The sequence below is a fragment of the Microplitis demolitor genome, chromosome 8, assembly GCF_026212275.2.
Source record: "Microplitis demolitor isolate Queensland-Clemson2020A chromosome 8, iyMicDemo2.1a, whole genome shotgun sequence".
Lineage (NCBI taxonomy): Eukaryota > Metazoa > Arthropoda > Insecta > Hymenoptera > Braconidae > Microplitis > Microplitis demolitor.
In genome coordinates this window covers 1157071-1171212 of record NC_068552.1, presented here as the reverse complement: position 1 = coordinate 1171212, position 14142 = coordinate 1157071, and the positions used below count along the sequence as shown (strand labels likewise).

The window sequence follows — 14142 nt, the reverse complement described above, 5'->3', positions numbered from 1 at the left end:
ATTTTATATTTTATTATAAATTTTATTTATTAAACAAACATAAAAAAATATACATCTCTATTGAATAATAATTATACATTATACAATAGTACAAAACGTTTAAAATTTCTACTGAAATTTTTCCTAAATTCTATAAAGTTACTTAATTTTAATGGACTTGGTAGCTTATTTAATATTAGTAGTTTTAGTAAACTACACAGCAGATTTTTATCTTCCTTCGACATTTTGGATGGATTATTTTAAGCAAAATATTTTTTATCAAAATGTATAAAGTTTCCATATTTTTTATATTATTTTTTCATTGTATTACAAACAATGCAAGGCAAGTCTTCTATGGATTGGATGGATGAATTCTGAACCCACGGCAAAATTGGTCCATGATTTTAGTCCGGCGTCAGCAGCAACACCAACAAGTTAATACTGCAATTAAAATTTCATTGTAATGTTACAGTAAATCGTTACAGTTAATCGACTTTTGTTCTTAAACTTGTTGTATTTTCCAAGTATGTTTCACACAAAAACCGTGAATTTTTTTACTTTGTTCTTAATTTTCATTTGTTTAGTAGAAAAACACGGACACAATTTCCATTTACTGCTGTTATTTAAACTTACCGTGTTGTGGTCGCCAGTAACAGCATGCCAAATATAATGCCAAGATAATCACAAGGATTTCAACAAAGGCCAGAGTTACTGCAACACCAATAACAATCGCTGCATTCTCCTTAATCGCATTTACCAGCGCATTATAACATCCCTAAATAATTAAAATAAGATTAATCAAAAGTTCACTCATATTCGTCAATCTAGGAAAGAAAGTTGGGTTCTAATTCTACACTGCCAAGGGGAGGATACGATTGATAAGTCTAATATTTTCAGGATTAATAACGATAGTAGCAAAAAACATTTTTACCAAAGTCTGCTATATCCTGGGTCTTTAGGAAGTGTCAGCATTGATAAAACTAAAAAAACTACCTGCATATAATATGAATTCGACAATGATGGTCTTGTTGTGCAGTACGGATCCTGGAGAATTTTATTAGCTTTATAACAACATGCTTCGGGTATCGATTTGTCTGCAGTCGACCAATTGGAGCTTAGCTGGAAGTCCATATAATTATCAACTCCACAGCATTTCATCTATAATAAATAATATATTTATAATAGTTATCAATCTATAATACGAACATCAGTGAGCTTGTTTATAGTTCTATCTTTTGAATTTAAAAAAAAACAGAAACCTGTTGTATGCAACTCAGTAAGAACAGGAACGCACCACTTGTGTGTTGGTAACATTCGCTCACGGCTCGTCAGCAAATCCACACTCGTGAAAAGCCCGTCCTTACTCAGTAACATAATTTACCATTAATCACCTGGTTCATTACTGCGTCCCACGCTAGTGTTACAGCTTCGGTCTTATCCTCGTTCGTTGCGTAATATTTTATTGTCGACTTGAGTAGCTCTCTTACACCATGCTCTGTCTACAAATGTAATTCTACTTGTTTAGCTGATGATTCAGATATGATATAAGCAATTAAAAGTGTCTAATCCGACTAATGGTTTACTTACTTCGTTATTTAAACCAAATGCTAAACCTACTACAGTACATTCCAAGATTAGAATTGCTAGGATGAGAATACCATACTAAAACAATAGATAAATTTTAAAAAATAAACTAACTGTTGCTACTGAAAATACTTAAACAATGTCAACATACAATACAAAGCAAGCATCTAGACTCGAACATAGCCCCACAATATCCCATAAAACTGACGATGAATGTAAGTGCTCCAGTGACAATTAAAATGTAAGATATTGTTTTTATTACGTCAGGATCTGTTTTAGTCTGTAATTAAAAAAAAATTACTTGAAACAAAGTTTTAATTTAGAAAGTCTAAAAGAGCGCAACCGAAATGGAATTAGATTTCTGATTATCCATTCATTAATTCTACAAGTTTCCGATAAAAATTCACTACAATAGTATATTACACACCTAGGGAGGAAAATAGGACATTTCAACCCATGTGTATAACTGCCCGAGAGTGGCAAACACGTGGATTGGACGTCTTATCTCCTCCGTAGTATAAATATTATTTTTCACCAGGTCTGCACCTGGCAGTTTCAACTTTTGTCTCTGTTTATGGGAAAAGTGTCGCATGCGCTACGTAAGCACTTAAATTGGCAACACAGATATACTTCCATGCGCTATTGGTCGGAAATACACGACTTTAATGAATGGGTTTGGTTTCTAATGTGATGTATAACTATTATCTAACTATTTATATTTATCTATTTTAACAATTCCTTACTAAAAAATAATAAAAAACATCTACATTAATACAAATAATAAAAGCGATGCTTACCAATACATCTAATTCATCAACTTTGCTGACGAGATTTGTAAATGTACTGCTGTCGACAACTAGCCATATTCCAACAGTCAAGGCTGCTCCTCCAGCAATCTACATGATACAAAAAACCTCAATTTCTTGTTTACAAGATTAATCTCTACATTAGTTTTAGATGTTCACTAAAATAACTGTTTATTTAATAGTATATTATGTGACAAGGGATGAAAAAATGTGTTTACTTACAAAAAAAACGAAATTGAATAAGCATAGAAAACACTTGGCAAACTGCGCAGTGCAACTCATTTTAACGTTAGATTATGACGTTTCGATCTGTAATAGAAAAGATTAATTGAGAGTGATTTTATTTATTGCACACCTCAATCGCGAGACGCTGTGTGCTCTTGAGACGCTCGATTTTTTTCGGGTAAAATCATGTAAAGAATTTATTAGGGAATAATTATAATACAGCATAAAGTTGATTCCTTAATATGTTATTTTTATAATAAATAATTTAGCTGAGGGGAATTCGGATGTCAATTAATTAACTGATTTCTTGTGATGACGATAACTAGAATAAAACGGCTCAGGGACCTAATTCTTTTTATTAGCGAAAGTTTGGTGACTGCTGAATAAAAAAACTCATTGAAGAATAAATATTTGGATGTATATATGACCTATCAAAGTATAAGCCTGTTACTAGATGCCGATAAACACCCCAAGTACTTGGAAATGAACTGTTGCAATAAATGCAGGGATAGACAAGACGATTGGGAGTATGGAGTGACTTTATATGAAAAGTTAATGTCTTTTTTGTCGAAAATTTTATGTTACAAATCGAACACACGAGACTCTCATCCTCTATTATATTAGGATTCTTAAAATACTGTAGAGAGTTGCTGCTTTTTTCATCAGTACTGAGCTCCACAATCTGACCATCTAGGCCAAGTATCGCCGTATCGCGGCTTAATATATTTTGCAATTCTGTCGTCTAAATGGATCAGAGGATTTGAATAAGACTTTGATATTTTAAGTTTAATGTCCAATAAAGTAAAAGATCCTAAACACGATCAGTACCATTAGTCGTTCACTTCAACTGATCAATGCGTTTTTGTAATTTTTATAGAAAAAAATTTTAAGTAAAAAAATTATCATTGATAAACAATTATTTGTGAATCTAAATATATTAGGACATGACGTATCAAAGTATTTTATAATTTATTATAAATTTAAATCAAGTGACTATTTTCAAAATCGCACTCAGCCTGCTATTTTTTACGTTAGCGTTCGTTCGTTAGATTAAATTTAGGTTACGTTAAATTCTTTAATAATTGTTATAATCATATGTTACTGAATATATTTTTAAAATTTGTAAAAATTGATATTATAAAAGAATAAATTAATATATTTTATAAATTATTCTCCAGATGAATAAACTTATGATAGTTCAATTGATATTGTCTTTGAGCGAGTATAGGGCCATGTGTTGATCGTGTAATGGGACATCACAGCTTTTAACGAGCGACTATGGGTACACTCACGAACTTTTTTAAAAAATTAATAATTAATTATCAACACTATTTGGAAGATTAAAATTTTATTGTAATATTTAAAACTACAAAAAGAACTTTAAAAGAAAAATGATTTTTCATTTTATTTACCAACTTTCAGTGTTTTAATCTCACCGATGAAAAGTGAGCGGGTAATGGTCTTTCACTTTAGAGTATTATTCTGGAACATCACAGGTCTTCATTATTTTTATTCATTTAAATTATAGTCACCTTAAAAAAAATCGTAGATTTTTACTTTTCTTTGATTCAAATTCTCCAACTATTACAACAGTCACTACAAATCAACGTTAGACATTTTATAAACTTTTTTTAAAAATTAGATTCATAGACACGGAATTATAATTATCGAGGGAATTATCGAATAATTTTATTTATGTAATGTCATGATCATACAAAAAAAAATAACAAAAAACATACTAACCAATGGCGGTATTTCACAGACAGTATAAATATTGTCCTCACTTGTATATTTTTCCCTCTTTTTTAATTTCTGTTTAAGTTTCAAGTTCTATCCATATTTCTAACACTAAAATCTCAATCGCTTCAATTAATTTGAAAAGAACACTTTGAAATGATTAATACTTTTTAAATTATTCGTGTAAACGAAAGTAATGTCGTCCGAAAATTTTTTGAATTATTGTTTAAAAAAAAAACATGAAATTTTGTCACGACTGAAGTATTTAATAACAAAACATTGCGCAGTTGTTTTTTTATGCTAATTATAAATAGAGGACACATGACACATTTTATGGCACACCCATATCATATGACTCACTGTAACTAAGCCCGGGATTTTTTAAATATTTCAAAACCCATTCAAAATATTTTCACATAAAACTTTGAATTCGAATTCTAAATTTTAGGGACAGCCGAAAATTTTTTTCTAGTCTTCTGTATTAATATCATATATTATAATAAATATGAAATTAATTATGTTGTAATTCAATTTATTACAGTAAAATATGACTTTAGAATTAGGCATCAAGTGCGTATAACTTATAAAACAATATGAAATGTTTAAAAATTTAAATTTCAATGGGTGCCATTTTAAAAAATATGAAAATTTAAATAATATATAGTAGTATTCTATTCAAAATTTAAAAACTTGGCTGTAGAATTTCAAAACACAGTAACTGACAAAAGTAGAATTTTTAAATATGTATTGAATCATGTCCCCAAGACTCCACTGGAACTAAAAATTTTAAAAAATCGATTTTTAAAGATTTACCATTTGAAAGTTTTTTAATACGGCATTTCGTAAGAGGAAATATAAGTACAGAGTGAATAGAAAAGAAAATGTTTGAGGAGCAAGTCTAATATTTATAAAGAGCCCTGATTAAGAAAAATGATTTGCTCCATGTTAAGTGTAAGTCTATATACTAGTCGATTGAAATTGTTTTAAATTATTTCAAATTGTTTTGAATTATTTTTTTAAATCAGGAAGTAGAGCCCAAGAAAATAGACCTTTAAAAGCGAATTTTAAGATAAGTTTCAGAACTTTTGATATAAGTTACTTTGAAGTATCTAAAATAGAGTAGTGAAATTTTTTTTAACCACCTCCCGGGTTAAAAAGTGTTTTTTTCAAATTTTGAAAAAACGGTTAGAGCTAGAAAAAAAAATCCTGAATAAAAGTTGTAGAGCTTCAAATTTTACATAAAAATGGTCTTTTGACTTTTTTGGCTATTATTAAAATTAACAGAGTTAGCATGGCCAGAAGCTCGAGGTTGATCGTTACAATTTCAAAAACTAGTCAGGCGTTGATTAAAAACTTCGTCTGAAACTCGATCGGACTTTTATCAGATTCAATCAGAAACAGAAATGAAATTAGAATTGCTCGGGAAATTTTTCTATCAGATTGAATCGAGAAGTTACAAAATTGTTGATTTTATTAAATTACATATAAATAATTAGTTTTCAAGGACGTCGGTAAATTTACAATAGTAATTTCAGATTCTTTTTCTTTGTTTAAAAAAAAAATTATAATTTAATCTTCAAACAGTAATATTTTTTATAATAAATTATTTTAATTTTTATTCTTTTTATGATGATCATATAAAATGCTGCTTCTTACAATTTATATTTAGAGTTAGATTATTTATTCAAGGATTACATAGAAATTATGTACAAGTCTGCATATGAATATGTTGTATTTTTCACGTACATATTTATTAACAACTTGTTTTCTCCAACTATACATAGACGCATATGAACAACGACAATACTGTTAATTAATTCGAGCAAAAATTTTTGTTTGCTAATATCCACAGGACAAAGAAATGAGAGATGTATTTTTTTAAGAGCATACGAGCATAACACTATCAAAACTTTAAATAATATTCAAACAATAGCCAACACGCGTTTCTAAAAATTATCAACTTAAAAATAAAAATTTTCATGCTAAGCCACTTTCCCAAATTTACTTTCTGCTATACCTCTGTCTCGATAAAGGACAACAGTGAGATCACTCTCTTGATCAAATTTATCTTTCATAATATTCGTACTCGACTTATTGTCGGCGATTATTTCTGTAGCACACAATTCATCAGCAGATTCTTTCACTAGAACTGCGTCTAGATCATAGATAAAGTCTTTATTTTCAACTTTCGTGCGGTTCCTAGTATGGCGGACAAGTCGATTGTTATTTTGTAACGATTGTATTGTTTCTAACTGGTTCAAACTACTTTTTTCGTCTGAACATATCTTACTAGAAATTTTGCTTATTTTTTTATAGTCTCGTATTTCTTTTACTTCAGCACTACTTCCAGGTTGGTCATTTGCTGTTTCAGATGAACCGAATATCACCTCCATGACCATCCGTCGAAGTTCCGGATCTTCATCTAGACTTGCCTTTTTAACCAGCTCACTTTTTTCATCAACTAATTCTTCATCTGGTTTAGGACTATAACTACCATTTTCATCAGTCGAGTAATCAGATTTATTAGTTTCTTTTAAATCTGCAATTATAAATTGTTGTATAGTATATTGTGGAACAAAGGATGAAACAAAACGATTTCAGACCATTTTCACTTAATTTAAAAAACATTTAATAATTACCATGTTGGCTAGAGTTGACTTTTTGATTAACTTTAACATCATTAGTTGAAATCGCTGACTTGGTTCCATCAATAATTTTATGTTTTGCTGAATCTTTAAGTATATGATGTTTTTTAAGTAAACTTCTCGAAGAATCAGTAGGTTTTTCGTTTAATGGCAACTCTATTATCATGTTCGCAATACTCGTCCGACTATTCTTAGCATTATGAACTTTATTACAGTGAGCGACGCAATCAATCTTATCAAAACATTCAAAGTCACACAATTTACATCGGAAACGATTCCAGCTTATGTGCTCAGTCATATGTCTCCGTAAATTTGTAAGATTGGAAAACGTACGTTGGCATGGTATACATTCAAATTTTCTAGGACTTGATGAATTCATCGTCTTGTCTTCCGGCTTAGGATCTGAATTTGAATTTATTTCTGTAGAGTTTTTCTTTTCTTGCTTTCCTTGCATCATTAAATTGATTCGCTTGTTAGAGTCTAAAATGATAATTTTTTGGAATTAGTTATCAGTTAAAAGAATGAAAAAAATAAATTTAATGAAATTTACCAGTTGGAGTGCTAGATTTTCCCATCTTTCTTTTTTTGCTTCCTTTATTCCCTGAAATACTTTGAGTCTTTTCAATGTTCGTGAATATTATTTCCGGGTCATCCGATACATTGTCGTTGGGAGAAGTTTTAGTCGGTGTTGTATCGGAGGGTATTCTCAAAATGTCAACATCAGTATTAAGTGAAAGCGTAGATACTTCACTACCCATTTTGTCCCATGCATCTTTGCTAAGACTAGCGACACCTTCGACCCTGATTGAAATTTCCACGGGTGGTTGTCGCTGAGATAATCGAGTGATTGTAACAGCGGGTGAAACGTTGGGTAAATTTAGTAAACTGTCAGCATTCTCTGAAGATGTTACACGTGATTCTGGTTCTGTAGATATTTTTTTTGTCGAAGTATCCTGACTCTCTGCTACTGAACTGAATCCAACTTCAAGCGCTGAAGTCAATTTTTCAGTTGTCGTTTCAGGAACAACTTTATTACGTTTCGATTTGGTCGCGACGTCATTGCATGCAGCTTGACGTCGTTGACAGATTTGAGAGTGGGCTAGCAATGCAGCTTTTCTATCAAATCTTTTGTTACAGCCTCCACATCTTTGGAGCTCTGTGTCTGACTCCAAGTGTGTCATCCATTCCTGTTCAATAAATTCATTCAATATCATTAATAATCTAATAAATTTTGGGACCACTGTAAACATTTGTAACAAACCTGAGTTTCATTTGTCGATCGCAGTTCATTTAAGCTATTTAATTTATCATCTTCACAGTCTTTGTCAATGTCTTGAGCACGAGTAGTTTCTCTGAGGTATGCCTTTGCTTGGATCTCTGCTCGCAATTTCCGCACTTGCGTATTACTCTTTCTATGAACTTCAAAGAAATAATAGAGGTTATTACATAAATTAGTCGAGACAATTTTTTAGCATTTAAAAAAATATACTGTACCTTTTACTAGATGCCGATAAACACCCCAAGTACTTGGAAATAAACTGTTGCAATAAATGCAGGGATAGACAAGACGATTGGGAGTATGGAGTGACTTTATATGAAAAGTTAATGTCTTTTTTGTCGAAAATTTTATGTTACAAATCGAACACACGAGACTCTCATCCTCTATTATATTAGGATTCTTAAAATACTGTAGAGAGTTGCTGCTTTTTTCATCAGTGCTGAGCTCCACAATCTGACCATCTGGGCCAAGTATCGCCGTATCGCGGCTTAATATATTTTGTAATTCTGTCGTCTAAATGGATCAGAGGATTTGAATAAGACTTTGATATTTTAAGTTTAATGTCCAATAAAGTAAAAGATCCTAAACACGATCAGTACCATTAGTCGTTCACTTCAACTGATCAATGCGTTTTTGTAATTTTTATAGAAAAAAATTTTAAGTAAAAAAATTATCATTGATAAACAATTATTTGTGAATCTAAATATATTAGGATATGACGTATCAAAATATTTTATAATTTATTATAAATTTAAATCAAGTGATTATTTTCAAAATCACGCTCAGCCTGCTATTTTTTACGTTAGCGTTCGTTCGTTAGATTAAATTTAGGTTACGTTAAATTCTTTAATAATTGTTATAATCATATGTTACTGAATATATTTTTAAAATTTGTAAAAATTGATATTATATAAGAATAAATCAATATATTTTATGAATTATTCTCCAGATGAATAAACTTATGATAGTTCAATTGATATTGTCTTTGAGCGAGTATAGGGCCATGTGTTGATCGAGTAATGGGACATCACAGCTTTTAACGAGCGACTATGGGTACACTCACGAGCTTTTTTAAAAAATTAATAATTAATTATCAACACTATTTGGAAGATTAAAATTTTATTGTAATATTTAAAACTTCAAAATGAACTTTAAAAGAAAAATGATTTTTCATTTTATTTACCAACTTTCAGTGTTTTAATCTCACCGATGAAAAGTGAGCGGGTAATAGGTCTTTTACTTTACATAGGAAAAAATATATACAGTTTTATAATTATACATTACCTGCGCCTTCATTAAGTCATTTGAAGCAATGTTTGAAAGCATTGGTTCGAAAACAGTTTGAAATGCAGCGCGATTCGAATCCAATACCTCTAAAAGTACTTGTTCCGTATCAGCAATAATGTGAGTTCTCCGATTCCGTTCTTCAACGTCATCGTAATTGGGGTCAGCTTGCTTTTTCTGCAACATCGTTATCACTGATGTGAGGTCCTTTTTACTGAACTTCTTATCAAGAGCCGGATTCTTTGATGACTTTTCATCCTTATGATTCTCTTTGCATTCAGAATCAATGGGTTTCTCAATAACCTTTTGAAAATAAAAAATTTAATAACAAATTTGAATTTTCTTTAGCTAAAAGAAAATGTCAAATTTTTTTACGAACCATGACTTGAGGATCGATGACGTTCTTGTTATTTGAAATATTAAATTTTTCCACGCAGTAAATCCGCTTGTGTGAAATAAAATTTAGCAAACTTCTGAACAAACTCCGACAGATTTTGCATTCATAAATAACTTCGCATTCATATGTAAGAATACATTTAATTTCTTCATTTGCAGTTTCAAATAATTTTGTTACTTGATACAAATTACATAAACTTGTATCGATGGGTTTACATATATTCGACAAATCATACGCAGGAGTTTCGATTTTCGGTGGATCTTTCGTGCTAAATTTATGCCGAGCAAATTTCCGATCAGTTTTCTTTGTTTTAGTTTTGGCTTTCATTCTAAAGTCTTAAAAAAAAAATCAGTAGATTAATATCTTCATATCTTTGATAAAAAATACTCTTAGAAAAGGATTGGAAATTATTTAAATTCTTTTCAATCCATACGGAGGTTTTGGAAAGTATTGAATGGAATTGAAATTTTGATCATTTGAATACTTTGTAATTCGTAAAATGGAATTCAAAAGTATTGAAAGGAATTCAATCTTTCATCATTTCAATACCTTCCAATATCGAATTATTTTGGTATTGAGGATTCAGAAAGATTCAAAAATGTCAATTTATTTTAATTCTTTTCAATCCCACACTCGATCCGAAATATCGAACTATTTTGGTATTGAGAAGGATTCAAAAAGATTAAAAAATGTCAATTTATTTGAATCTTTTTCAATTCCACTCTTAACCCGAAGTGTGAAATTATTTTGTTATTGAAAAGTATTCAGAAAAATTGAAAATTTAAATTCATTTGAGTCTTTTTCAATTCAAGTCTTAACCCGAAACGTGGAACTATTTTGGTATTGAGAATGATTGAAAATATCAATTCTTTTGAATCTTTTTCAATTCCTCGGAAGTTTAGAAATTCTTATATTATTTTGGATTCAGTATGATTGAAAAGTATTAAACTTATGTCCAGATGAAAACCTTGGGGTATAGAAAGTATTCAAAAGTATCCCTCATCTTTTTCAATGAGTATTTTTAATCAGGTTTTAGCAGAATTTATTATGTAATATTGTTTATAAAAAATTTTATCAGATCAAAGTCTTACTCATAGTTTAAAATTTTTTTTAAATTTTGTAAATAATTTAATTAAAGAAATTGACATAATTATCTACCTAGATATATTTATTCTGTAAATAATCGAAAGCAAACAGAACCTCTCTTTATATTTAAAATTTTAAATTTGAATTTCAAGCTTAAATTAATGAAAATTAAAAAATTAAGAGATTAAATTTTCAGTAAAAATATTTTCAAAATTCCCATCGTCTTCAGCAGCAAAAACATTAAATCATAAAAAAAGTTTTGAATAGAGTAAAAAAAATTTTAATTAACAAAAAAATAATTTAACATTTTATTACTAGAAAATATTTATTATAAAATTATTAACAAAAGCGCGCGGATTTTGAAAGATTTGAGACGATAATAAATATTTAAAAAATAAATAAAAATTAAAATAAATAATATTTTATGAATTAATGAAAAAGCAATGAACAATAAAGCGACCGTGAAGCCAAGTCTCTCCTTCGTTTTTCATCAAGACAACAAAGTTGTGATAAAAAGTAATAACATTTTTTAAAAAAAGTAAATTTTTAATTACCGTTTATGATTTGCTGTAATTAAAAATATGTGTCGTTAATAAGTTATTTTATTATAAATGTGGCTCTCATACACTCCCGATGACCTCCATTTTTAACTAAAAGTTCAAGCGCTGCTCGTCATGTGGTCGAAAAATCCAACAAACCTAAACCTCATTTTCGAGATCTTGAAATAATTTATTTTGTCATTCTTTTAAAATCATCAAACTCTTGTGTCCAATTAACGACAGATTTTTAAACGAAGATCATTACATAAGTTCTGTTTAAAATTATTCAATTAAAAAAATTTATGAGAGATATATGTTATGAACAGTATTTATAAGGTATATATTTATATTTATCTAACCAGCATGTATATTACCTGCATGTATAACCAATTACATTTTTTTTATTGATAAAAAAATTAAGATATACTTAAAGCATGTATTTATGAAAATTGTTTATGACACAGTGAACAAATATGGCCGTTTTAAACAATGGGGTTTCACTATTTTACAATGTCAATAAATTGTGTAAGCACTTGACACCGGCATTTACTTTGCCAAATTTATTAAATGGTAATGGTAAGCAGATTTGGACGAACTCAGCAGCTTCTGTACCTGCTAAAGTGCTCCCTAAAGAAAGTCTGTATAGAAGGATGAAAGATAAAGTTTACTACCATGCTTTCGAGAAATATGTAAGATTATTTTTATAACTACACTATTGTGTGTTTTGAAAAATTATGTTAAGCTTTTCTGTTTTTCAGATTTTTCGGGCAAAAGGTTTCTTGTTGTATAGACATTGTTGTGATAACCTTGATTATATTAAATTCATGAGAGGTAAATAAAATAATGATACAGTATAGTATTGTGTTAAAATTAACTAATTCTGTGTGTTAAATGTCTACACAATATTTGTTATTTTTTAACACAGACGTATTGAATTTCAACACGAAATTTCTGCGAAAATCTCAACACAGACTAGTTGTGTTAATTTTTAACACGTTATTAGTGTTATTTTTTTAACACAGACTACTTGAATTAAATTTCAACAAAATATTTTTGTAAAAATCTTAACACAGACTAGTTATGTTAATTTCTAACACAAGTTATTTGTGTTATTTTCTTTAAACAGACTATTTGTGTTAAATTACAATCAAAGTTTGTGTTAATTTTAAATTAACGCTTAATAAATGTTGATAATTATAATTTTTGTACTAAGTAACACTTTTAAAGTGTTAAATAGTAAATCGAGTTAAAATTTTCAAACACTACAGGAAAATGTGTTAATTTAACTCAAAAAATTTAACACAGACACGCAATATTTTTTATTGTACAATGTCCTTTTTAATTAAATATTAAATTGTTTTTGTATTTCAGATCATGAAATGCCAGATACTTTTTTTTCTTGGTTTTTGGTGACCGAATTACACGTGTGGATGCTCATGGTACGATTGATGGCAGCAGGGCGCGATGGGGTTGAAACTAAACAAAATTTGGTAGCTGCATTGTGGCAAGATACTGACGTTCGAAAAAAACAGCTTGGAGTAAGTAGAAGAAATTTAGCCCTTAAGCTTTAAGAATATGCTTTTTAAATACTCAAATCAATTAAATTTTTATTTTATGCAGAGTATTATCGACTCAGCTGTGAAGACTCATATTCGGGAAATAGGATACCAATTTAATGCCGCAATTATAGGCTACGATGAAGGATTATTAGGCAACGATTGTATACTAGCTGGAGCTGTATGGCGAAGGATTTTGCAAATGGAGTGTGAAAATCCAGAGATCGTTGAAAACTTAGTCAGATATATTCGTAAATCAGTAAGTATTTATTTCTGCTACCAACCTTCACAATTATTAACACAAGTTTTTTTTAATACAGATTTCTGAACTAGATAATCTTCCAAATGAACTGTTCCTTAAATCCACTAAGATAAAGTGGCAAGAATATCCAGTTGCAGAAAAAAAAATATATTAATCTCAAAACAATTTTCTAGAATAAATTTAATGCGGTGATTTAAGTGCTCGTTTGTATATTATAATTATTGTATTATTTAATAGATAAAAACAATCTTCTTAATCGATACATGGAAATTCTTGAAACACCCTAGTAGCAATCTTACGTAAATCTGTATCCAGTCTTTAGCAAGTCTGCATCATCAGCACCAGTAGCATTCTTGAGGAAGTCTTACGTAAATCAATTTTCAATCTTCAGCAAAGCATCATCAGTCTTAGACAAGTCTGAAGCGAAATACTGCTGTAAGATATCAAGTGAAAATTTTTTATTGAAATACGAGATGTACACTGGGTTAATATCTGACTGAAATTTTCAAATATATAAAGTAAGTTTCACTTTCTATACAATATTAAGGGTGGGAAGTACTAACCAGCCTTCTCTGATTTCCCATTTATCCATTCAGAAAAATAGTAGTTATTGACGCTCTCAAGCCTTGGCAACACTGCCACAGACAGCTGTTATGCCAAAGATAAATATTTAGCTCCATTTTTAAATGAAAATTATTTATTTAAACTTTTGCTACATACCTGACTTTAGCGCTTTATGTCCAGACAATCTACCAGAGCACTG

The 14142-nt window shown here is 29.6% G+C and overlaps 3 protein-coding genes across 9 annotated transcripts; 1 reads left to right on the top strand and 2 right to left on the bottom strand.

The window, feature by feature from the left end:
- Nucleotides 1-148: 148 nt before the first annotated feature.
- Nucleotides 149-4644, bottom strand: LOC103575888 (tetraspanin-1). Of its 7 annotated transcripts, XM_053741099.1 has the most exons (11): nucleotides 4338-4644; nucleotides 4152-4190; nucleotides 4007-4076; nucleotides 2592-2678; nucleotides 2361-2459; nucleotides 1715-1843; nucleotides 1567-1641; nucleotides 1371-1478; nucleotides 973-1137; nucleotides 613-754; nucleotides 149-420 (listed from the first exon to the last, which is right to left on the bottom strand). In XM_053741099.1, the coding sequence occupies exons 4-11, from the start codon at nucleotides 2649-2651 to the stop codon at nucleotides 395-397; spliced, it is 804 nt and encodes a 267-aa protein (XP_053597074.1). In that variant the 5' UTR covers nucleotides 2652-2678; nucleotides 4007-4076; nucleotides 4152-4190; nucleotides 4338-4644; the 3' UTR covers nucleotides 149-394. The 7 variants fall into 7 exon arrangements, with proteins under 7 accessions (XP_053597074.1, XP_053597073.1, XP_053597075.1 ...); XM_053741098.1 differs by having other exon boundaries at nucleotides 4011-4190; XM_053741100.1 differs by having other exon boundaries at nucleotides 4031-4190.
- A 1304-nt stretch (nucleotides 4645-5948) lies between these two features.
- LOC103575887 (zinc finger protein 800) lies at nucleotides 5949-11667 on the bottom strand. Its single transcript, XM_053741326.1, has 8 exons — nucleotides 11577-11667; nucleotides 9919-10271; nucleotides 9540-9842; nucleotides 8471-8768; nucleotides 8238-8395; nucleotides 7527-8163; nucleotides 6971-7456; nucleotides 5949-6870 (listed from the first exon to the last, which is right to left on the bottom strand). The coding sequence occupies exons 2-8, from the start codon at nucleotides 10261-10263 to the stop codon at nucleotides 6314-6316; spliced, it is 2784 nt and encodes a 927-aa protein (XP_053597301.1). The 5' UTR covers nucleotides 10264-10271; nucleotides 11577-11667; the 3' UTR covers nucleotides 5949-6313.
- Nucleotides 11668-11806: 139 nt separating this feature from the next.
- Nucleotides 11807-13639, top strand: LOC103575886 (ubiquinol-cytochrome-c reductase complex assembly factor 1). The gene is made up of 6 exons (XM_008555865.2): nucleotides 11807-11897; nucleotides 12026-12250; nucleotides 12320-12392; nucleotides 12933-13099; nucleotides 13182-13376; nucleotides 13438-13639. Exons 2-6 carry the CDS (start codon nucleotides 12035-12037, stop codon nucleotides 13531-13533), a joined length of 747 nt encoding a protein of 248 aa, XP_008554087.1. The 5' UTR covers nucleotides 11807-11897; nucleotides 12026-12034; the 3' UTR covers nucleotides 13534-13639.
- The last annotated feature ends 503 nt before the right edge of the window (nucleotides 13640-14142 follow it).